The sequence below is a fragment of the Mesoplodon densirostris genome, chromosome 18 (genome assembly GCF_025265405.1).
Source record: "Mesoplodon densirostris isolate mMesDen1 chromosome 18, mMesDen1 primary haplotype, whole genome shotgun sequence".
NCBI classification, from domain to species: Eukaryota; Metazoa; Chordata; class Mammalia; order Artiodactyla; family Ziphiidae; genus Mesoplodon; species Mesoplodon densirostris.
Window position 1 is genome coordinate 47,027,702 of NC_082678.1, and position 26,152 is coordinate 47,053,853.

Genomic DNA, 26,152 nt, shown 5'->3' on the forward strand with positions numbered 1-26,152 from the left:
ATGCATTGATATAAAGTTGTTTTTGGTATTCTCTTAAGATTTCATTTCTATTTGTAGTTGTGTCCCTTCCTTCATTGTGGAAATAGTATCTGTTTGTATCTTTTCTCTGTTTTCCTTAGTCAGCCCTTGCTGGGGGTTTAGTTTATTAATCTTTTCAAAGAGATAGCTTTTGGTTTTGTCTATTACCTCTATTCTTTTTAAATTTTTGCTTTCTACTTCACTAGCTTATTCTTGCCGTTTTTATTTCTTTCCTTCTATTTTCTTTGGGGTTTTTTTTCCTACTATTCTTTTCCTAACATCGTGACCTGCATGCTTACACCTTGAATCTTTCTTCTTTTTTAAAAATGCATATAAAACTATACATCTCTCCCTAAGTACCACTTTAATTGCATCCCACACACTGACAGGTAGTTTTTTTTGGTGTTTTTTTGCTATACGCGGGCCTCTCACTGTTGTGGCCTCTCCCCTTGCGGAGCACAGGCTCCGGACGCGCAGGCTCAGCGGCCATGGCTCACGGGCCCAGCCGCTCCGTGGCACGTGGGATCCTCCCAGACCGGGGCATGAACCCGCATCCCCTGCATCGGCAGGCGGACTCTCAACCACTGCGCCACCAGGGAAGCCCCGATAGGTAGTATTTTCATTGTCACTTAGTTCTAAATATTTTGTCAGTTTTTTGCAATTTCCCCTTCAGCACCTGAGTTATTTAAAAGGGTTTTCTTTATTTTTTTAACTTTCCAAATATATGAGTTTTATCTTTCAGTATTTTCATTGTTGATTTCTAGTTTAATATTTGTATATTCAGGGAACATACCTTATATATTAATTATTCGAAATTTTCTGACTTGATACATGGACTTTTTTTTCATGTTCCATCTGAGCTTGAAAAAGAATGTATTTTTTTTCTCTTTTGTTGAGTTCAAGAATGTATGTTACAAGATCAAATTTGTTAACTGTGTTGTTCAAATCTTCTATACCCTCACAATTTTTTGTCTGCTTGGTCCATTGGCATCTGAGAGATGTTACTGAAATCTCCCACTATGAGGATTTGTCTGCTTCTTATATTCCTATCCGTTTTTGCCTTTTTAAATTCAAGACTTATGTTACTAAATACAAGTTCACGACTGTTAGATCTTCCAGGTGGACTGTTCTTTTGATAATCATGTAGGCTGAGGCCTCTGAGGGGTCCAGTAAAGGGCATCCTTCTCTGCCCAAGTTATGAACAAATACAGAAAAAAGAAATTAAAAGTAATTTGGGAATTAAAATAACTCCTTTGGCACTGATAAAGGTGAAGAGGAAGCACATGAGCTTACTGTGAAGGTGCAGTGGGTCTTCTGACTACACCCCAGAGTTACCCCCACACCCACAGGCAGTGCTGGGCAGGGGCAAGCCTCCTCTCGTGGGGTCTGCTCAGGTGGGACTTACAGCACAGGGAGCAGGGGGAAAGCCCTGAGGGCAGCTAGCTCCAAGAGGGAAAGGGAAAAGGACACAGCTATACACATCAAGTTCTTACTCCCAAATTTAGCCTTGTATCAAGGGGGTGAAGAGAGCCAGGGGTGCCACACAGAAGTGTTCCCTTCACAGAGCAAGAAAATCAGGAGTAGGGAAAGATTCCCAAGTTACAAAGGAGTGTTCCTTTTATCCCTACTAACACTTTTTCCCTAAAACTCTATTTTGTCTGATATTACTATTGCTCACCAGCTTTCTTGGTTAGTATTTCTCCAGCATATCTTTTCTTATTTCTTTATTTTAAATCTTTCCATGTCATTTTTCTTTAGACATGTCTCTTATTAAGTAGAATATAGCTACATTTTTAGTTCAGTCTGATAGCCTGATATTTTCACAGGCTAATTTATACTTGTGATTACTAATGTATTTAGAATTACTTTTATCATTTTGTGTTTTTAATAACCCTGTGTTTTCTTTTTACAGAAACTTTACAGAAGTTTCTGTAACTTCTAATACACATATTTATATTTTTCCAACAAACTCTAAACTTACTTGCTATCTCTCTCCTGAGGAAGGAGGGGACACAATAGCTACTGAACTCTTCCCTCCCACTGTCCTTCCTACATTTGTTTATAAATTTAATTCAAGAATCCTTTTTTTTAAAAAAAAAAAAACTTCCTTTTTCCAGTCAGTAATTAAACTTATCAACATAGTTTACCTATTTCTTCTCACTTTTTAGTTGCATCTTTCCTTTTGGTTTCTCTTTTCTTCTAGATGAAGTACATCCTTTAGTAATTCTTTCAGGGAGAGTCTGTAACTGATATATTCCCTTCATTTTTTTAAATATCTGAAACAGCTGTCTACCACCACTTTAAAGATATTGTCCCATTGTCCCGTGGCTGATAAGCAGTCTGCTCTCAGCCTAGCTATCATTCACAAATAATCTGTCTTTATCCTTAAGTATCTTTAAAATTTCCTATTTATCTTTTTTTTTTTTTGCAGTACGCGGGCCTCTCACTGTTGTGGCCTCTCCCGTTGCAGAGCACAGGCTCCGGACACGCAGGCTCAGAGGCCATGGCTCACGGGCCCAGCCGCTCCGCAGCATGTGGGATCTTCCCGGACCAGGGCACGAACCCGTGTCCCCTGCATCGGCAGGCAGACTCTCAACCAGTGCGCCACCAGGGAAGCCCTGGTGAGTCATTTTGATCTATAGATTTAAGTCTTCAATCAGCTTAAGAACATCCATTATCCACATGTTTAATTCCTGTTCACTATCCTCCACATTCATTATAATTTTGCTTATCACTTTATAGTTGTTGTGTTTACCTTTGAATTATGTGAGAGCTTCTTAAGCTTATTCTCAATATTACTAACTGGGCTTTCCACAAAGTTGATTCTGCTCTTTACTGTTTGTAATATCATTTAGAATTCTTCCTGGCCATTTTTAGTTTTTTTATATTATTTCCTTAATTTAACCAGCACCTTCTTCATATCATTCTATTGCCTTAATCTTTTGTCTTTAAAACAGTTTATTTTTTTCTATAAGTCTGCCAAAAACACAAAGTTAATAGATATCTAAATTTTATTTGGCTTTCTATAACAAATCCTTTTCAAAGTTTCCCTGACTTCTTTTTTTTTTTTTTTTTTTTTTTTTGCTGTACGCGGGCCTCTCACTGTTGTGGCTTCTCCCGTTGCGGAGCACAGGCTCCGGACGCGCAGGCTCCGCGGTCATGGCTCATGGGCCCAGCCGCTCCGCGGCATGTGGGATCTTCCTGGACCGGGGCACGAACCCATGTCCCCTGCATCGGCAGGCGGACTCTCAACCACTGCGCCACCAGGGAAGCCCTCCCTGACTTCTAAATGCTAGGTTATACTTTTTTAGATGCAGAATCTTTTCTTTCACCAAACTATGAGGGTTTTTTTTTTCCCCCTCTCCTTCTTTTTATATCCAAACTTGAAAAAGGAGACATCTACTCAGGCTTGTTATTTATCTCCAAACTGTGAGTAGATTCTCCTTGGCAACTCTCATGGCACACACAGATGCTGTTAGAATTCTCTCCTCAGATTTTAGGCTAGAGAGCTGGCTGTTATAAGACATCAATTAAATAATCCAGAAGCCTGCAGGGAATGAGGAAGAAGCTGGGAGAGGAGTCACTGCCAGCGGAGGAATTTCATCTCTGCATAATTTCTTCTTTGTGCCTGGTAAAGTTACTAGGCTGTGGGACCAACTTTTTTATGTCTGGTTTTCAATTTGGCCATTACTCTGGGTACACGATGTGATTATCCAACTTCCTAGCTGGTGAATGGCTTCTCTCTGCCACCCCACTCGCTGGATTTCTGTTTGGGAGAGCCACATTTGAGCTTGGGCTCCCCAGGGCACTGATTTCAAATGCTATTGACCCCAAACAACAAAAGTGGTTCCACGTAGAAAGACCCCTGACTGTTCCAGGGCTCACCCTTACTTCTAAACAGCACAGAATTGTCCCCAAATCTCCAATTTCACATGTTCCCACACTACATTGCTTTCTAAGGAAGAAGCAATGGGGTTCAACTCTCAATATCACCTACATTACAGTCCTAACCACCCCACAGATGACAAAAAAAAAAAATCATCAAAGTATGTTGCGTGCTGGGCATCTTTCTCTCATTTTTAGTCCAGGTGCAGCATTCCAGATAGGCTATATACTAGAAAAAGAGGGTTAGATCCTTGTGTTCAATTATCTTCTTACTCAGGAATTCTACCCAACCTGGGTCTGATTTTTATTAAGAAAGGAAGTAATTTTCTTTACAGAGGTTCACCTAGCTCGAAATCCTATTAGGAGATGGGGATCCAGGTATTACTCTCTCAGAAAATTGGCTCTAGAGATTTAATGGACTCTTCCTTGCTTTGCAAACATCATTTCTAGCCAGGTGAACCTCAGCAAAGAAAATTGCTTCCTTTCTTAATAAAGAGCAAACCAAAATTGGATGAGTGCTGACAACTTCCTTGTACCAGCCCCCCCCTCACCTCTCCTATAGCAAGGCTATGTGTCCCTGCCCATCCCAAATTTATCTCAAAATCTGGGCAGAAAAAAAAAGAATGTTATTGCTCTTTTCCAAATACCTTCAAGGACTTCCACTTAGATTCACAAATATGGACTGGGAGCTTGACAGGCTCATGGCTAAGCACCAGCACTGGTCTTCCCAGCTTCTCCACCAGCCCACCAGGGACAGAGATAAATAAGACAGACTCTGTGCACCCACAGCGTCCTGTGTAAATCACTAAAATAATACCTGCACCACATATTAAACTCCTCCATGTTCCTCTCCACTAGACCATAAGCCTGCAGAGAACACAGACCATCCCTCTGTCATTATTGCAAAGGAGGTTCTACAAAACACGTTAGTCACACCAAACAGAAACCAGTTCCAGTTCCTGCCCTTGAGGAGGTCATATTCCAGAGAGAGGTCCCCAGCTTAGCTGTGAATCAGTGCTCCTGTTGTGACCACGACTCCGTCTCGGGTGCACACAGATGCTTTGGGATCTATTTTCCCTGACTGGCTGCACACCGTAGGTAGTATTCTGGCAAACCCTCTCCCGGGACAGTTTGGAGTTGCATCTCAGCAGGATAAGCCATCTTCCTCAGAGTCCCAGTCCCCACAAGAGAGGCAGGTTGGGGTACAGTCTAGATGACCTTGAACCAGATACCACTCTGACTCCCGCAATCAGCCCCAGGCATAAACACCTGGTCTCCCTGCCTGGCAACTCAGACATAGCCCCAAGATTCCAGCCCGGTCTGTTTCCCCAGCACACCCAGAGCAGACTGGTCAGACTGGTATTTCTGGGTCCTGGCCACTAGAGGCGTGGCCTCTAACAGTGCAGAAGCCCCACCTGAGAATGATCCGAAGGTACTCAATACCATCCGCCTCCTCACACTTGATGGACAAGAGCAAGTTCCCCAGACTGCTGCCGGTACAGTAGAAGTTTAGATGATCCTAGAGACAGAAATCAGGTGTTAGCGGGGAGGAGGGGACCCTCCGTACATGTTCCCCCAAATCACCTCCTTCACCAGGAGTCAGAAGCCCCAGAGCAATGAGGAAGAGAAGGATGCTACTGCTGTGGCTGCTATTGGTGATGATGGGGGGAGGGTGGAGGAGGGGAAGAAGGAGAAGGGTCACAGTAAGAGGCCCAACTGAGTCCCAGGACGTGCCAGGCACTGGGCTGAGGGCCTAAGAGCCCTTATCTCCTTTAATCCTAACTACAACTTCATGCAGGAGAAAACATCATTATCTCCATTTCACAGATGGGTAAACCAAGTCCAGAGTTGTTAACTGTCCAGGGTCACACAACTAATAGTGAAAGATCCAGGGTTCAAACCCACACCTATCTTGACCAAAGCCCAAGTTCTTCACCACAAGATATCGAGTCCACTTCCTTGCTTCCAGGGGCAACGCTTGCCAATTCAAACTATTTGTGGGAATAGCTAGGAGGATCACTGGCCCTCCACCCAAGGGGAGCTAGGAGGTCCTCTGGACAGTGGGTCTCTTCCTGGCCCAGGGAACCCATACCAGACAGGCCATATCAGGATGCGGCCCTCGAATCTGCACTTTAACACATTCCCCAGGGGGTTCTGATGCAGCTCCTAAGACTGCAAAGCTGCCTTAGGCCAGAGATTTCCGGAATCTGCCTTCGGGATTTCCAGAACCTGGCAAGTCTAATGGGCAGAATATATTTAAAGAAATGTAACTTTGTCACTTTTAAGCCATCAGAGGCTCACAGCACATCATCCAGTACAAGTACTCAGGGGGACCTGCTTGAATGAGGACACGAGAGACTTGTACCATTTTGACAGAAACAGACTTCCAAGGTGGGAGAACATATCTGTCCCTTCCACCCTCCTTCACCCCCAAACACTACCCATTCCATCACCTCCTAAAATATTTGTTGGGGGTGATCCCCACCCAGACTCATCACACCAAGAGCCTTCCTAACTTCTGCACACCCTCTGTCCGCCCCATCCCTGCCCAGGAGCACAGCCAGTCACACCTCTCCAAGAGGACACAGGCAGGCAGCAAGGACCGGGAGGGCGACTTCGAAGAGGAGAGACAGAGATAAAGAGACAGAGATAAAGGGGCAACTGGAGAGGAACGCTGGGCTCCTGGGGCCCTCCCCCTCCAAAAGCTATTTTTGCCCCCGGGCCCCCTGGGCCTCACCTTCCCCAGGAAGTGCCTGCGGTAGGCCCTGGCTTCACCCTTGCACTCGAGCTTGTAGCCAAACGTGCTGGGGCTGAGGTTGTCCTCTTCCTCCTCCTCACAGATGCTGCTGCCCAGGGAGGTCGGCGTGCTCACGTTCTCAGGGTCCTCAATCCAATAGCCCCCAAACTGGGGCAGGACGATCAGGGGGTATGGGCCTCCCTTCTCCACCACCTAGAGGCAGAGGGAGGGTCTTGCACTGCAGCCTGCCCTGGGTCTGCAGGAGGTGGGGAGAGGTGCCAGTAGGGGTGCCCTCCAACTTCTGAACTGCTCCAAGGAGGGGATCACGTCTTTGAGGCCAAAAGCAGCAACATGAACCCCTCCCCTAAGCCCTACAACGTCTCCAGCTTCACCAACCCTGTAGTTTCAGAGGTGCAAAGCTTGGATGGGTACCCCCAATTTAAACATGGAAAAGCTGAGGTCACAAAGGGAAAGGTGGCAAGAGGCCTCAAGCCCTCAAGTCCCAGGGCCAGGGTTCTCTCCCACGTGGGGTGGGGCAGGGACCATCAACATCATCACCGTCAGCTCCCCCGGCACCCCCCTCCCAAAGACAGGACCCAGAGCTGCAGTGCGGCCAGGGGAGTTCCTACCTCGTCGATGCTGGGGTACGGAATGTAGTCGTCCTGCAAGACAAACCAGACAATGTCACCATTAGTCCCGGCAATGACCAGAAAGTTTGATCACTGTTTCCATTCCCCTCTCCACTCCTTACTCTAGATGGGGTAAGGAGTAGGCCGGGGGGCCTGGCAGGCTGCACCAGGGCTTTGGGAGCATCAGTGGGAAGAACACCGGACAGAACAGCCTAGAGGCAGCTCTGGGATCTGGCTTGAGCTCTTCCCCAAACTGACAGAACCTGAGTGCAAACCCTGCCAGCTGAAGATGCAGTATGCAGAGCGCTGAGTCCCACACTCCTGTGACCCAGCTTCTCACCCTAGGATGCTGTTAACAGGAAGATGACCTCTGGTCCCACCTAGCCCCCTCCAGGAAAGGGGGTTAACCTCTAAGTGATAAGCTGCATGCCTGGGCCCTTGGCAATGGAAGCTGAAGCTGAGAGCTGATGCCTCCGGAGCCTGGAGCATAGAGCCAGACACCCCTACGTGCTGCATGCGGTCCGTTTGCAGGAGCAGGTGCAGAGAAGCCAAGCTGAGCCACAAGCCTTGTCTCACCAAGGCCTCCACCCCAGCACACCCTGAAGCTGCCCCAAAGGCGTCAAGCCAGGGCCCCCCTTGCTGCCCACTGTGCACCGGTCAACAGTGTGGCCACTTAAGTGGCTCTTGGTGAAAATAAGAGTTAGTGTAAGACAGCAGACCCCAGCATGCCAGCTCTGTCCCCTGCCTGTCACCCACCCAGCCCACCTTGTTCTTCTGGGGTCCCGGCTTCTGCTCTTCAAGCTTGATCCCCTGCAGAAACAAGGAAAAGAGGATCCATGGAAAAGCAAAGGTCACAGAAGACAGGCCAAACAGAGGAGTCTATCAGTAGCAGCTGCCTTAGCTGGGGGTTAGTAACAATAGCAGCAACAGCTGGCATGTGCTGGGCCCTTACACACTCAGGCCTCACAGCAGCCTCAGGCAAGGCAGCAGCGTAGGGGGTTAAGAGCGTGGACTCAAGCCAGATCACCAGGATTCAAATCCCAACACTGCCACCTATGACCTGATGGGCAAGTCACAAAACCCCTCTGTAGCTCGGTGTTCCCATCTGTAAAATGGGAATGAAAACGTCACCTACTCTTGTGGTGAAGATTAAATGTTGAGAGTGTGTTAAGCCCTTGGAAGATTGATCACTATATAGTAAAACTACGGGTAGGCAGCATTTTCATCTTGGTGCTTAAATATCTCCACCAGGCTCTCTCAAAGCCAGTAGGTGATGGGCGAGGATAGGAACCTGCACCTTCGGGTGTCTTCGATGCCCACATGTTGGACCTCATGCCACACCAGCTCCACCCCCCCCCGGTGGGAAGGTCCAAGGGTGACAGGCAGGCCACCTGGTCCTCATTCTGCTGCTGTCATACTATCCATGACCCTTGACAAAGTTGAGCCTCTTGAAGCCTCCATGGCTTCATCTGCAAAATGAGGATTCTAACACCCACCCTCCCGCCTCACAGATGTGTCACCACAAGGGACAGGTACCATGACTGGGCCTGGATTAAAGGGGATCATCTGCATTTATCTGGAAAATGCTCTTCCAGGGAGCCGGGCCCGGTCCTATAGTCACTTTCTGAATTAACTAGGTTTTGAGGGAGGGGGGCACATGGTGTTCCCAAGATTGTTTGAATAAATCCAATGAGGGTGTGAGACACTGGGACACACAGGGACACACTAGGAGAAACAGGTCCCCTCTAGAGAGAAGAGTGTCCAGAAGCGGCTGCTGCCTGATCATAATAATACACATCAGCATCTTGGCCTTCCATGGCGCTCCCTCTGTTGTCTCCTTTGAAGCCCTCAGCACCTATTTCCGAGGAGGAAACTGAGGCCCAGGGAGTAGGTTGCTGGCCTAACGTCACACAGCTTGTGAGTGTCAGCACCTGGATTTGAAGCTGGACTGTGTGTCTACAAGTGTGTCTACAAGTGCATGGTCCTATCCCACAGCTCTCAGAGCCCAGGACTCCTGCTGACTGGGTGGATTTAGACTTGGGCTTCTCCAGACTTGGCTGGGCTGAGTCACCTGCGGCGCTGTTCAAGAGGGCATGGGAGGGCGTGGGAGGGCGTGGGAGGGCCCCCTCCCGCTGGACAGGTGCTCCTTTCCACACACAGGGATAAAAACCACCTGAGTGGCCAGCAGACCCTGTCCAGGGAGGCAAACTGGGCGGATGGGGATGGGGGTGATGTCAGGAGTTTGTTTTGCTTGTTCTGCACTAGTCATCCCTGCCTGGGAACAGCCCCGGGGCAGGACAGCAAACCTCCTCCTGTGCCTTCCCCCACGACAGAGCCACCACGCAGCACTGGGCCGTCTCTGTGTGTCATTCTTTGCAACAGGTATTATGATTATGCCCCCCTCCCCCATCCCCAGCCGTGAAGACACTGAGGCTCAGAGAGGTAGAGTGACTTGACCAAGGATACTCAGCTAGAACTTGAACCTAGGACCAAAGGGATCCAAAGCTTGTGCACTCAGCCCCTGTTGCTTCACAGGGATTGTGCCCTTCTTCAAATCCCTAGACTCTCGGTCTGGGAGGTCAGGAGTCCTGGATCTTAGTTTCAGCTCTTCACAACTCTGAGTGCCCTGGATACTTCACTGCTCTGAGGCTCAGTCTTCTCGTCCACAGCATGAGAAAGGGCACCCACACTCAAGGACAGACTCCAGCCACACTTCATAGAAGCCACTTCCCATGTGAGTTTCATACAGGCAGAGGAGTTGGAAACTGTGGCCCCTCGGGGGCTGGGACCCAGTGGGCACATGGTAGAGGCCCAAGCACTGGGAAGTCCGGTTTCAGCCACCAGCACTCTCAACTGAGATGAAATTGACCAACAGCCCAAGGGTGTCAGCCGCCTGCCATGGAGACACACAGGAAGCAACCAGACCCCTGGGACTTCCCTGGTGGTCCAGTGGTTAAGACTCCACGCTTTCACTGCAGAGGGTGCGGGTTCAATCCCTGGTCGGGGAACTAAGATCCCACAAGCCGCACAGCGCGGCAAAAAAAAAAAAAAAAAAAAGACCCCTGTCCTTGCCAGGCTCCCAATCTAGTTGAGAGGACAAGCCAGCAGCCTCGAAACATGAGGACAATGAGGCCGGTTAAGTGGGGCTGGAGTCTGTGCTCAGAGAAGCCCTTTGTTGGGGAGGCCGGGGGCCCTGGCTAGCGGTGAGGGGTGAGTGGATAGTGGGAGCAACCAGAGAGAAGGCAGGGTGAGCCGCAAACTCCCCGCCAGCTTGCCAGAGTGCGGGGATTCCATGGCTCAAGGTGAAGATCCCAGCTTTACTGAGCACCTATTACACATTGCCTCCCATCACTCACTGTCAAGGCCGGTGCCCTCCCTGTTTCCACAACTTGACTGTACATTCCCTAAACGCACATAAATCAGTTTGTAGTCTACACACTGCTGGGCACAGAGCAGGATTTTAATAACTTGCTCGTGATAATGACACAACCACTAATAATAGTTTTCCCTCAAACAGTCCCTCCCCCTCCCCCTCCCCCCTTAGGGAGACCTGGCTTTCCCATGAGGACCACGCTTGCTGGTAGCAGCTGCCTTCTCAGTATCTCCACCTGCATCTCTGGCCCGTTGTGGGCACACTCTCTGCCTCTCCTCCTAGAGCTTCCATCACTACCGGATCCTCCTTCCTGGAGCCTGCAGCAGCTACTTAGGGTAAAGAGCACCATAATATAGTGGCTAAGCCTTGAAGCTACTTACTAGCCCTGAGCCCTTAAGTGTTTTATTTAATATCTCTGTGCCTCAGTTTTCTCACCTGTGAAATGGGGATAATAATACTATGCCTACTTCCTGTGGGCCTTGTCAGGAAGACATGAGATAACGCCTGTCAATCTCCGAGCCCAGAGAAGTGCTTCTAATACGTGGGCTATTATCAGCATCTTCTTCCCACCTACATTTATTAAGTCTTCTGGACCTCCCCCCCATATTCCCTAGGGCAGTGGTTCTCATTTGTGAGCCCTGACCCCTTGGTGAGAGGTGATTATAAAGGACCCCCAACACTGAACACTGATTTTTGTGCAATGCCTACAAAGTATTTACATATTTCTCATTTCATCCCAACAACCATGTAAGTGGGTATTTTACATGTAAGCGGGCATTCTTATTTATAGAAGCTGTGATCTTGTGATTTATAATAAGAAATATATATTTGGTCTCCATGCAGTTTGAGGCACAGAGCTCCTAAAACCCCTGGAATTTCCTAGGTGATCAGAGCAACGGGAGCATCTTTTGTTACAGCATTTGCACTTTTGTCCCTGATTCTTAAAACAGCTCCAGAGCCATAAAGGTGAAAGGAGTGTCTTGTTATAAGTTTATGCTAATGAGGTAACTTTTGGGAAGCCCCTAAGGATGGAGGCTTGTTGCCAGGAGAACCAACCCCGATTAGACGGTTGGAACTTTCAGCCCCACCCCCAACCTCCAGAGAGGGGAGAGGGGCTGGAGATTCAATCAATCACCAATAGCCAATGATTTAATCCATCATGCCCATGTAAAGAAGCCTCCACAAAAACCCAAAAGGACAGAGTTTTGGGAACTTCCTGGTTGGTGAACACATGCTGTGCCCAAAGAAGGCATAGAAGCTTGCACCCCTTCCCACATACCTTGCCCGAGGCCATTCTTCCATCTGGCTGTTCCTGAGTTACAGCTTTTTATAATAAACTGATAATCTAGTAGTAAACTCTTTTTCTGAGTTCTGTGAGCCACTCTAGCAAATTAATCGAACCCGAGAAGGGGGTCGTGGGAACCTCCGATTGGTAGCCAGTGAGTCAGAAGCACAGGTGCCAACCTGGACATGGGATTGGTGTTGAAGTCAGGGGAGGAGGGTGGTCTTGTGAGACTGAGCCCTTCACCTGTGGGATCTGACACTATCTCCAGGTAGACAGTCTCAGAATTGAGTGAAACTGTAGGGCACCCAGTTGGATTCGCAGAACTGTTTAGTGTGGGAAAACTGCCCCCCGTCTGGTGTCAGAGTGAGGTGAGAACAGTGCTGTGAGTAGACAGAAAACAGGAGCGAGAAGCTTAGAAAAGGGAAGGAACGAGTGCTAGCGAGTATTAGGTGCAGGATTTGAACTCAGGTCTGTCTCCCACTCCGCTGCTCTGCCTTGCAGACATGAGATGAGTCCCCTAAGAAGGAGCTTTCTTTCCAACCCATTCCAGGAACAACGGACCCTCTCAAACCCTCCCCACATCCGTCTGCCCTGCTGGCAGGTTCTGTTTGTCTTCTCTCCATCCTTCAGGCGGGAGCCGTCCCAGAATCCTCTGTGCCGTTCGACACGGAAATGGCCTCAGGTGGTCCAGGCCATCAGGACTGTGAGTTCTCTCTTCTCTGCCCTCCCTCCAAGGACCCGAGTTTTGCCTGTGGGTTCTGCTGGTGTCGTGTCCGCTGAGGTCACTGCAGCATCCCCACCCGGTGCTTGGCTCCCCGACAATGAGGATGCTCACCTGCATTTTCTCCAGCATCTCAAAGAACTCCGCTGACTGAAAGACACAAAGAGGGCGGGGAGAGAAAGATGGGGCATCAGCCAGGAGGTCTGCTGAGAAAGGCTGGCCATTGACTGTCTGGAAGCTCAACCCAGGGCTTCCCCTAGGGACAAAATTCATTTGGATCAAAGAGAAGATAATTTGATCTTGCCTTTGCAGGGCTGGAGGGCCAGAACACCCCATACAACAAGAGGGGGAAGAAAGCACTCCCGGGCTGGCAAATGGCCCTGGGGAGAACAGTTACTCAGTCTCTGTCAAGAGGGAGGGGTCCCTGGGAAAGGCCAAGGTCTCCAAAACGCCTGTCAGCCCTGGGATTCAGCCTCCAGCAGGATTCGTGTTTGGGATGTTTTCAACGCAACAGTGAGGCCAAGATGTCCCACACAAGTAGTTTTCCAACTTTTGTGGCAACACACAGCTCTTCTGACTTCTCACAGAAGTCTCACTTAGAACTCCAACGTACAAAACCAGTAAACGCACAGCTGCTCTGGCCAAGGCAGAGCCCCTGATATGCCACCTCTGCCTGTCCCTGTCCCCTGTCCCCAAGGCACCTTTTGGGACCCAAGAACTGGTGAGCAAAACCTAAAAACCATTGAACTGCAGCCTCCAGTGGCCTGGATGGGTTATTTTTAAAATCGTAAACTACATAAATCCAAACTTTTAACCTACTTTGGTGCCACCCTTGTAAACTCCAGGTAAGACGAAAAGGAGAAAAAGTGGAATGAAAGGGTGAGGGACTGAAAGCTCTACCCTAATAAACACATGCAGAGGTTGCCCCAGAAGTGTCCCCACTTCCCGTTCTGTGAAAACAGCTACACTTTTTTGTCGTAAGATCACTGCCCACATCGGGGCACTGGCAAGCCACGAGTTAATGAGCGCCCAGAAGAGACAGTCCCCAGATGAATACGAAACAAAAGAAAGCAGTGAAAAGGAAGCATGTCCTTGTCACTTCTTCATGCAGAGGCAGGGCATCCAACCTGCTTTCCTCTGCAGGCACCAATGGGCCAGAATTGCCTGCAGCCCCATCACCCTCAGCATTCTCAGAAGAGAACCACCATGGAAAGGACCCTTGTGGAGTCACCTGCAGAGACCTGGCCCTGCTGCAGACTCCAAGTGACCTCTCCCAGGCTAAAGGTGGCCCATCAGAGGCAAAGAGTCTCTACCCCCCAGCAGTTCAGGTTCCAGGGTCTGGAAACCCCACTTGTGAATGTACAGGGTTGAGGACAAGCTTGGGTCACCCACATCAAGCACCCTTGACCAGAAGCAGCCATCAAACACCCAGCTCTCAAACCTATCCTTCCCACTTGTTCTGTGTATTCTTACCAACTCCAATCTCCAGGATACCAAGAATAATAGACATAAAGAACTTATTCAGATCAGTAAGCCTAAAAAGATGAGCAAAAAGAGGACAAGGAGGTAGAAACAATCAACAGTTTAAATACACAGACCTCTGACCCAACAATTCCTCTTCGAAGAATGTATACTATAAACACACTTACACATGAACACAAAGATGGATACAATATAATGGCCATTGCAGCATTTTTTTGTAACAGCAAAAAATGGAAACAACTTAAATGTAGGAAATTGGTTAGAATAAGCTACGTAGAATAAAATACAAATACTATGAAAGACTGTGTGCCAATAACTGAGATGAAATGAATAATTCCTAGCAATACACAAACTACCAAAACTGACTTGGGAAGAAACAGAAAATCTAAAAAGACCTATATTAAATAAAGAGATTGAATTAGTAATCCAAAAACTACCCACAAAGAGAAGCCCAGGTCCAAATGGCTTCAGTTGTGAAGTCTACCCCTTCAAGAAGAAGTAATACTAATTCCTCACAAACTCTTCCAAAGATAGAAGAGGGAATGCTTCCTAACTTATCCCATAAGGTTAGTACTACACTGACACCAAAATTAACATCACAAGAAAAGAAAACTACAGACCAATATAGCTTATGAAAATAGATGCAAAAATTCTAGCAAACTGAATCCAGCAACATAAAAAGAACTACCATTTGACCCAGCAATTCCACCCCAGGTATATACCCCCAAGAGAAATGAAAACATATATTAAAAACATATGTCTCGGGCCTCCCTGGTGGCGCAAGTGGTTGAGAGTCCGCCTGCCGATGCAGGGGATACGGGTTCGTGCCCCGGTCTGGGAGGATCCCATATGCCGCGGAGCGGCTGGGCCCGTGAGCCATGGCCGCTGAGCCTGCGCGTCCGGAGCCTGCGCGTCCGGAGCCTGTGCTCCGCGACGGGGGAGGCCACAACAGTGAGAGGCCCGCATACCGCAAAAGGAAAAAAAAAAAAAAAAAAAAAAAAAAAAACATATGTCTCTGGGCTTCCCTGGTGGCGCAGTGGTTGAGAGTCCGCCTGCCGATGCAGAGAACGCGGGTTCGTGCCCCGGTCCGGGAAGATCCCACATGCCGCAGAGCGGCTGGGCCCGTGAGCCATGGCCGTTGAGCCTGCGCATCCCGAGCCTGTGCTCCGCAACGGGAGAGGCCACAACAGTGAGAGGCCCACGTACCACAATAAATAAATAAATAAATAAATAGAATTTTTTTTTAATAAAAACATATGTCTCAGGCTTCCCTGGTGGTGCAGTGGTTGAAAATCTGCCTGCTAATGCAGGGGACACGGGTTCGAGCCCTGGTCTGGGAGGATCCCACATGCCGTGGAGCAACTAGGGCCGTGAGCCACAACTACTGAGCCTGCGCGTCTGGAGCCTGTGCTCCGCAACAAGAGAGGCCGCGATAGTGAGAGGCCCGTGCACCGCGATGAAGAGTGGCCCCCGCTTGCCACAACTAGAGAAAGCCCTCGCACAGAAACAAGACCCAACATAGCAAAAATTAATTAATTAATTAATAAACTCCTAAAAAAAACAACAACATGTCTCAAAAACTTGTATGCTCATGTTCACAACAGCAATATTCATAATACCCAAAAAGCAGAAACAACCCGAAAGTCCATCAACTTTTGAATAAACAAATTATAGCACATCCATTCAATGGAATAGTATTCAGCCATTAACAAAAAAAAGAATGAAGTACTGGCTCATGCTACAACATGTATAAATGTTGAAAACATTATGCTAAGTAAAAGAAGCCAGACACAAAAAGCCACATGAGTCCATTAATATAAAATATCCAGAATAGGCAAATCTATAGAGACAAAAAGTAGATTTGTGGTTGCTTAGGGCTGAGGGAAATGGGGGATTTGGAAGGTGATAACTAAAGGATATATGGTTTCTTTCTGAGCTGATGAAAATGTTCTAAAATTGACTGTGGGTAATGGTTACACAATTCTGTAAATATACTAAAAACCACTAAGCTGTAAACTTTAAATGGGTGGTTTTATGGTACTGAATTATATCTCAATAAAGCTGTTCAAAAAGAAAAACTACTCAGTTATTCAAAAAGAAAGCAGTAGGATCTATATTGCTTATATAAGATGCTCTCCAAGATATATTAAGAGGTGGGTGCAAATCAGAACATCACATAGAATACGATCCCTTTTTAATAAAAACAAAACCTAAAATGACCTATATGTATGTATATAAATGCACAGAAAATAATACAGAAGAATATACCTCACACTATCAAAAAGTGATTATATGGAGAAGGCGGAGAGAATAGTGAAGGGGGTTTTGCTTTATACATGGCCTGCTTCACAAGCAGGTAGACCTACATTACTGGCATAATTCAATTTCAAAGAAATAAGTTTTGGAAAAGAAAACAGAAGAATGTGCAAAGGACAGGAACAAACAACTTGCTAAAGGAGAAATGTAAAATGACCAATAAACAATTGGAACATGCCCAACCTCCCAAGTTATGAAAGAAATTAAGAAAATAGTAAGATAACATCTTTCACCTATCAGATTGGCCACAATTAAAAAGAAAATCCAGTGTTGGCAAGGACTGTAGGTAAGTGTGAGCCTGGTACTTTCTGAAGGGCAATTTGGTACTATGTGTCCAAAGCTTGAAAAATGTTCACGTATTTTGGCCCATAAACCGACTTAAAGGAATTTACCTGAAAGCAATATTTGGGCAACTACACAAAGATATGTATACAAGGATATTTGTCGAAACACTGTTTATGGGTAAAAAAAGTGGAAAGAGTTGAAGTACCCATCAATGAGGGAAAGAATAAATCATACAAGGAAGTATGCCCGTACAATAAAATACTCTAAGAGGAGATCTGTGTTGATTATGCTACTAGGAAGAGTCACGTTGTACTGTTCAGTGAGAAAAGTAGGGTTTAGAACAATGTGACCCCTTTTTTCTCAACATATATGTCTTCATGTTGAATACACACATCACCCTCCAGAGAAAAATATCTTGAAGGATATATGTCAAAATGAGTTATAAGTTAAGGATAATTTTTTTCCTTTTTGCTGTTCAGTATTTTAAAAATTTTCTATAACAATTATAAATTATTTTTGCAATTAATCAACTGCAAAGACTTCAACACATAAGCAGAGGCTCTGGCATGCCTTTCTTTGCTTCTCCCAGCTCCTACTACATGCCTTTCCTGTACCCTCATAAGACGCTGTGCCCAAGGACACAAGTTATACAGCCTTTTGTGCCCACAGAAAGCCCCTGAATTCAGGCCAATTCATTTCCAGGTCTAACCATGGCCCTGTGTGTTATAGACTAAGAGTCACCCCCATATCCAGCTTACCCCCTGGGATCCATATAAAAATACCTTAGGTGTGTTCCTACACAATGCCCTTGTGTTGGTTAATCAATTAACCCCAAATGATTAAGTGCTGGCAAGGCATGGACTGGTCACTGGAAGTACTAGGCAAGGGCTCCATTTCTAGGGTACTTGACCTTAATTATGAGACAAAGTTAGAGAGGGTTATGTTACAGATGACCAGTGGTTCAGAGGAGGCATGAAGCACTTCTTGCCGGGAGGTAAGGATATTAGTTCTGTACTGCTGTAGAACAAATTACCCCAAAACTTGGTGACTCACAACAATGTCCATGGGTCAGGAATTCAAAAGTGGCTTCATTGGTCAGTTCTGGCTCAGGATTTCTCAGGCGGTTGCATTCAGGATGTCAGCAGAGGCTGCATCACCTGAAGGCTTGACTGGGATTGGAGGATCTGCTTCCAAGATGGCGCACTCACAAAGCTGTCAGCAGGAGGGCCCAGGTCCCCATCACACAGGCCTCTCCATCGGTTGCTTGAGTATCCTCAAAACGTGGCGGCTGACTGCCCCGGAGCAAGTGATCCAAGAGAGAAAGCATGAAGGAAGCTATACTACCTTTACACCATCCTTTCCCTTTTATCCTGTTCTTTAGAAACTAGTGTCCACGACCAGCCCTCACTCAAGGGGAGGAGAACTAGGTTCTGAAGGAGAAAAGTATCAAAGAACTTGTGGACATATTTTAAAACTACCACATCAAGGAAGTCTTCTTGTAAGAGGCTGGATTCCAACCAGACCTTAAAGGGTAAACAGAAATCACTTGGTAGAGAGGGTGGAGAGGGCATTACAGGCAGTGGTAACTGTGAGGGCAAAGGTGGAGAAGCACGGTGTGTACTCAGTGAATGGTGAGTGGATGAACCTGGCTGCCTGAGGCCTCTGGGTCAACATCCTGAAGTTCAGACTGGAAAGGAGGCCTGGGGTCTAGGCCTGAGAGATTCCGAACACCAAGAATTCAGGCTTAATCTGGAAGGCGCTGGAGAGCTACTGAGGTTTGGGTACAGTAGAAAGATAAAGTCGTCCACAGTATCTGTGGGGGATTGGTTCTAGGACCCCTGTAAATACCAAAATCCGAGGATGCTCAAGTCCCTTATTTAAAATGGCATAGCACGGTTGCCCCCTTTATCCGCAGGTTCCACCAACTGGGGATCAAAATTGAAATCTTTAGTTGAATCTGTGGATGCAGAACCCGTGGATACAGAAGACCAAGTCAACAGGAGGGAGCAGAATCCAGTGGTCAAAGCCAGGTGTGGGAAGTGACCGACCTGCCACTGGCCGGCTGTGTGGCACTAGGCACGTGATTCAATCTCTCTTACTTCCCTCACCTGAAAGCGGGATCAGCCCCTGCCTTTCAGGGCTCATGTGAGGATGAAGTAAGAACGTGGACAAGAAGTGCCAGGGCCTGGTCCACGGCCAGCACTCAGTAAACAGCAACTACTATAAGGAACTATTAGAAAGTTTGCTCTGGAAACAAGCTTTGTCCTGTTGGGAGATGGTCTAGTACCTTCAGGATAGTTAGCTTTTCCTGATTTAGCTTTTCTTGACTTCATTGGTCTTCCCAGAGGCAGCGTGTTTAGATTACTGTTAAAAATGGGTGTATTTCCTGAATGAAGATGCTCCATGACCTCAGGGTTGGCACAGGTGGTGAGATGAAAGGGCTGTGATTCAGCCTCAGCCCTGAGTAACACACTGGGTGGACAATTGCTGCGTGGACAGTGTCCAGGAGCAGAAATCAGCCAGTGGCAACTTGGCCCCAGCTGGCCTAGCCCCGCTTCAGGGTGACTTGTTGAACTTTCCAATGGGACAGTTCCAACCTTGGCAAAGAGCAAGTCTCCTTTTCCACCCAGAAGCAGGGTGACTCAGGCCAGCCTGGAACAGCAGCTCTGGCCACTGAGTCCCACCCTTGTCCACACCCCCTGAGGTTGCTTCACGCGGCCAAGGGCGCACAGCAGGCACTCAATAAATGCTCACTGACTCACTGGCATCGTCCCACAGGCCCTTTAGGACAGAATGCCTAAAGCATTCTTCGGAAGGGGATCCCCCTCCATTGGGAAGCCAGGCGCTGGATTTTCACAGAGAAATGTAATTCGGCCTTCTCATCAATAGCAGCGGCCCAGCTGTCTAATTTATTATTAGCAACAGCCATCAACACCCAAATCAGAGCAGCGGCCAGCATTTCCCCTTGGGCTCTGCTTTAACAGCCAGTCCAGTAGGATGTGAAATAATCACCGAGAACCAGCACCCAGCCAAGGAAACCACAGGCTGGGCCCCGAGGTTCGGTCCGGGTTCAAGCCATGTCCTCCCACCTCTCAGTATAGAAACCGACCAGTCTTCCTTCAGAAGAACAAAATGAGTCCTTGCGGGGAGAAGGCCAGAGGAGGTCTGACAGAGCAGGAACAGAAGTGAACAGGAACTGCAAGGCCAGTCTTGAGGAATCTTCCCGATGCCCCTGCTTGTTCACTCTGGTGCCAGCCCCCTGCCCAGGTGGTGAAGAAGTAGAAGCAATGGAAGGGGTACAGCATGTGCGCGTACAGGAGGGCCACCACCCCATCTCAGCACCCTGTGCCCTTCCCGCGGGCAGGAGCGGCCTGGCCTGCCTCTCTCTGGTCCACAGCAGCTCTACACATGGACGTGGCCTTTCCTGGCAGATGGGTGGCCACCTGTTCTCTCCTTCTCGCTGCATCGCAGGAAGGGCCCCCACCAGCACACTCCCCTCTCCCTCCTCCTCTTCTTCCTTTCTGACCCTAGTTGAAGCAGCGCCCACTGCCATCCATCTGCTGCCCACCAGATCCCTGCTGGGGGTCCTGTCCTAGCTCTGGCCTCCTCTGCTCCCCTCCTGCAGGCAGGCTGTATTTGTGTGTGAGCAGTCTTCCTACACCCCTGCCCAGAAGGTACCACACGCCCACTGCTCACACACAGGACGAGGCCGTCTGAGCGCCTGCACCTTGGAACAAGGCTCAAAACGGCACCGACTCACTGGGCTGTGGTGGGATAACGTGAGCCAGTCCGCAGAGCCGGACACAGCACCCAACCAGAACTCGCTCCGTGCACAGCAGCAAGTGTCTCCTTATCCCACCTCAACCCAGGACATGCATGAGGAGGCAGAGGCATGTCAACAGCAACCAGAAACGGTAAAACAAGACAAGGATGGAGGACAAGGTGTCTTCCACCCCACACAGCCCCAGGAGAATGGGATGGAGATGTGGGCTGGGTGGTGCTGAGGAGAGGAAGAAAACGAGTCTGAGCAGGTTTCCTCATCACACAGAGAAGGAAGACACCACAAAAGAAAAGGATTTCTGGAAAGTTTTGTAGAGATTTTTGGAAAGCTGGGCAAGCTGGGAACCCAGAGCACACACCCCATCAGGAGCCAGACCGGATGTGTCCCAAGGCCACCCAAGCACAGCACATGCTGCGCCGCCCTGGCTCTGCTGCTGGCTCAGAGGCCCCCATCCAGAGGACATCAGGATGAGGGCCAGCTAGCCGCCACTCTGGTTGCTGGAACCTGCAGAAGAAGGCAAAGGGTGGTTCACTAGAATAGAAGGTCCTTGAGGGTAGGGCTCTGATTATTTTGTTCACTGCTATATCCCTGGATGTACAGCTGCCTGCCACAGAGTAGATGCTCCAGAAACATTTCCTGAATGAATGAGAATGAAGTGGGCAGGGGAGACTGACTCCTAGGCCTGTGGGTGGCCGGGGCTATCTCCTCAGGATGGCTACAGTCAGGGCAGGACAGGCCAATGCATGTGCTAGTAAGGGCTGTCTCTTCTCTGGACACAGACTGTACCCCTCACCCTGGACAGCCAACAGGTGTCCCCAATAAGTTGCATCCAGGTCCCATTCCAACCAAGCCTCCTTCCCCCCTCTCCCCTGTGCAACCTTCATGCTTCTCTTTCCCTTCTTTGGTCTGCCTTCATACCAACTCACACTGAACATAGCTCCTCAGCTGCTTGAGTCCTGCAGAGGCACAGCTTCAACTATGTCAACTTGCGCCAGGAGCATACAAGGCTCTCTGTTACCTATGGCAATGGTGATGCAACGGAATCACCAGGAGAGCTTGTTAAAACACAGGTTTCTGGCCCCACCCCTAGGGAATCTGTATTTCTAACACATTCCCAGGTGATACTGATACTCCTGATCCAGGGACTACACTGTGAGAACCACTGACCTATGGAATTATAATGTTTAATGCAGGGGGTGTGTGAAAGGGACCAACCTGGCCAGAGCAGAGATTAGGCAGGGAGGAAGGGTGGGAGGCTGGCTGGGTTTTTTTAGGACATCTTAAAAATTAGGCAGATTTATATTTAAATCTGTAAGAGAGGATTTGAAAATGCAAATGACTACAAGTACCAGGCAAGTAACATAAAAGAATGAAGAGATAATAAGAGATTGAATCGGTAATCCAAAACCTCCCAGCAAAGAAAAGTCCAGGATCAGATGGCTTCATGGTAAATTTCACCAAACATTTAAAGAAGAATTAGCACCAATCCTACATAAACTCTTCCAAAAAACTGAAGAGGAAGGAACACTTCTTAATTCATTCTGTGAGGTCAGCATTACCAAAACCATACTAAGAAACTACAAGGAAACAAAACTACAGACCAATATCCTTGATGGATATAGATGTAAAAGTTCTCAACAGGGGCTTCCCTGGTGGTGCAGTGGTTGAGAGTCCGCCGCCGATGCAGGGGACACGGGTTCGTGCCCCGATCCCGGAAGATCCCACATGCCACGGAGCGGCTGGGCCCGCGAGCCATGGCCGCGGAGCCTGTGCGTCCGGAGCCTGTGCTCCGCAATGGGAGGGGCCACAGCAGTGAGAGGCCCGCGTACAGAAAAAAAAAAAAAAAAAAAAGTTCTCAACAAAATACTAGCAAACCAAATCCAACAGCACATTATACACTGTGACCAGGTGGGATTTATCCCAGGAATGCAAGCTTGATTCAACATAAGGAAATCAATCAATGTAATATATCACATTTATGGAATGAAGGGAAAAACCACATAATCATCTCAATTGATGCAGAAAGAGCACTTGACAAAATCTAATACCCTTTCTTGATAAAAACACCCGGAGGGCTTCCCTGGTGGCACAGTGGTTGAGAGTCCGCCTTCCAATGCAGGGGACACGGGTTCGTGCCCTGGTCTGGGAAGATCCCACATGCCGCGGAGCGGTTGGGCCCGTGAGCCATGGCCGCTGAGCCTGCGCGTCTGGAGCCTTTGCTCCGCAACGGGAGAGGCCACAACAGTGAGAGGCCCACATACCGCAAAAAAAAAAAAAAAAAAAAAAAAAAAATACCTGGAACACTAGGAATAGAAAGGAACTTCCTCAACATGATAAAGGGCTTTTTTTTTTTTAATCCACAGCTAACATCATGCTCAATGATACTGAAAGCTTTTCCCCTAAGACCAGGAACAAAACAAGGATGCCCACTTTCACCACTACTATTCAGTGTACTGAAAGTTCTAGCCAGAGCAATTAGAGAAAGAAATGAAAGGCATCCATATTGAAGAGGAAAAATAAAACTATCTCTATTTGCAGATGACATAATCCAATATAGAAAACCCGAAGAATCCATAAAAACACTACTAGAGCTAATAAAGGAAGTCAGCAAGATTGCAGAGTACAAGATCAACATACAAAAGTCATTTGTATTTCTATACACCAGCAATGAACAATCTGAAAATAAAATTAAGAAAACAATTCCATTTACAAGAGCATCAAAAAGAATAAAATACTTAGAACAATTTAAACATGGAGGTAAAAGATTCACACACTGAAAACTAAAAAACTTTGATGAAAGAAATTAAAGAAGACTTAAATAAATGGTATGACATTCCTTGTTCATGGGTTGGAAGACTCAATACTGCTAAAATGGCAGTAATCACCCAAAGTGGTCTACAGATTCAATCCAATCCCTATCAAAATCCCAGCTGGATTTCTTTGCAGACATTGAAAAGCTGATCCTAAAATTGATGTGGGAACTCAAGGAACTCAGAAAGCCAAAACATTCTTGAAAAAGAACTCACAATTCCCAAATTCAAAACTTACTACAAAGCTACAGTGATCAAAACAGTGTGGTACTAGCATAAGGCTAGACATATAGACCAATGGAATAGAATTTAGAGTCCAGAGAGAAATCCATGCATTTATGGCCAATTGACTTTTGACAAGGGGGTCAAGACTAATTGATGGGGAAAGAACAGTCTTTTCAACAAATGGTGCTAGAAAACTGGATACCCATATGCAAAAGAAATGAAGTTGGACACCTATACCTCAAACCATATACAAAGAAAAACAACCTAAACCTAAGAGCTAAAACTGTAAAACTCTTAGAAGAAAACATAAGTTAAATCTTCATGATCTTAGATTTGGTAATGGATTCTTAAGTATGACACCAATAAAAAAGGAAATATAAATTACTGAACTTCATCAAAATTTAAAACTTTTGTGCTTTCATGGACACTATCAAGAAAGTAAAAAGACAACCAACATAATGGGAGAAAATATTTGTAAATCATATACCTGATAAGCACCTTGCATCCAGAATATATAAAGAACTCTTACAACTTAACAAAAAGACCAACAACCCAATTTAAAGATGGGCAAAGAACTTGAGTAGACGTTTCTCCAAAGAAGATATACAACTTGACAATAGGCACGTGAAAAAAATGCTCCATGTCATTAGTCACGGCGAAATGCAAATCAAAACCACAATGAGATACCACTTTTATACCCACTAGGATGGCTATAATCAAAAAATAGAAAATAACAGGTGTTGGCAAGCATGTGGAAACATTGGAACCCTCATACATTGCTGGTGGGAATGTAAAATGGTACAGCTGCTGTGGAAAACAATCTGGCGGTTCCTCAATAAGTTAAACATAGAGCTGCCATATGACCCAGCAATTCCATTCCTAGGTAGATACCCAAAGAACTGAAAACAGGTACCCAAACAAATACTTGCACAAGAATGTTCTTCACTTGTACACTAAAGAGCCGCACTATTCACACTTGCCAAAAGGTGGAAACAACCCAAGTGTCCATCAATTGCTGGATGGATAAACGAACTGTGGTGTATCCATACAACGGAATATCATTCAGGCATAAAAAGGAATGAAGTGCTAATAAATGTTTCAATGTGAATGAACCTCAAAAACATCCCATGTGAAAGATGCCAGAGACAAAAGGTCACATACTGTATGATTCCATTTCTGTAAAATATCTGGAATAGGTAAATCAATCCATAGAGACAGAAAGCAGATGAGTGGTTCCCAGGGGCTGGAGCTGGGGGAGAATGGAGAGCAACAGCTTAATGGGATTTTATTTGGAGGTGATGGAAATAGTTTAAAACTAGGTAGAGGTAATGGTTGCAAAATATTGTGAAGGTACTAAATGCCACTGAATTATTCACTTTATTTATTTTTTTTTTTGATGTGGACCATTTTTAAAGTCTTTATTGAATTTGTTACACTATTGCTTCTGTTTTATGTTTTGGATTTTTTGGCCCCGAAGCACGTGGGAACTTAGCTCCCCGACCAGGGATTGAACCCGAACCCCCTGCAGTGGAAGGCGAAGTCTCAACCACTGGACCGCCAGGGAAATCCCGAATTATTCACTTTAAATGATTAATTTTACATTGTGAAAATTTCCCCTTAACAACAACAAGAGTTGGGGGACTGAAACAATGGTGAACTGAAGAGTACGTGCTCCTTCCAAAAGAGGCAACTGCTGCTCACCTCTGCCAGGCTGCAAGAGGAAATGCAAGCTCAGTGTTACCAGAGTTTTCAACTTTTCAGGATAAGCCAGAAATCCAAATTTGTATGTAAACTCTCCCAACTTTTATGCATTGATAACCAATTAAAAGTTTTAAAAATCTCTATGTGGACCAAACAAAATTCATCTATGAGCCACGTCAGTCCACAAGACACAACTTCCAAGCTCTGCTCTGTACAATAGGGAGCCATTGAATGTTCCTGAGCTGGAAAATGACAAGATGTAAGGAAAGTGTAGGGAGCCCCCAGGTATCCTCTTTTGGGCACACGTGACATGCCAGGCACTGGGGCACTGAATCAGTGCCACCCCATTAGTACAAATGCCACCCCATTAGTCCCAGGGAGGGAGGGTTAGAGGGGTGGAGGGGGTTGAGTGATTAAGCAACTTGCCCAAAGTGAACACACTTAGTAAAGGCAGAAGCCAGATTCAGGTCCAGATCTATCTGGGTTTGCCAACTCCACATCTCAACATGCGTGTCCGACAGACATCTCAGACTCAACTAGGCCCAACAGAACACTCCTTAACTCTTTTTTTTTTTTTTATCATTAACTCTTTCCCTCAAAAACTTTCCTCCACCTTAGCCAGTCTCCCCATCGTCCACCCATCCTGACGCTCAGGAGAAATCCCCCAGGATTATCACTGATTTCTTCCTCCTCATTCCCCACACACAACAGACCTGCAAGTCCACTGTCAAAACATATCCCAAGTCTGAGCACGTCTCAGCAGCTCCCCCACCTCCATCAGCTCTCACTGCCCCTCATCAGGACCATGCAGCAGCCTCCCGGCCTCCACACCAATGCCTCCCTGATCAGCCCCCCGGACAACAGCCACATGGTCTTTCTGAAAGACAAGTCAGATGACATCCGT

General features: G+C 47.0%; 1 protein-coding gene across 1 annotated transcript in view; it reads right to left on the minus strand.

The window, feature by feature from the left end:
• Positions 1-26,152, minus strand: part of RAP1GAP2 (RAP1 GTPase activating protein 2) — a 178,857-nt gene that overhangs the window by 43,693 nt on the left and 109,012 nt on the right. The window contains exons 3-7 of the mRNA XM_060082924.1: positions 12,763-12,798; positions 8,035-8,079; positions 7,270-7,302; positions 6,641-6,853; positions 5,319-5,422 (exon numbers count right to left, since the gene is read on the minus strand). Coding sequence (XP_059938907.1) covers positions 5,319-5,422; positions 6,641-6,853; positions 7,270-7,302; positions 8,035-8,079; positions 12,763-12,798 — 431 coding nt within the window. The remainder of the gene's footprint in view (positions 1-5,318; positions 5,423-6,640; positions 6,854-7,269; positions 7,303-8,034; positions 8,080-12,762; positions 12,799-26,152) is intronic.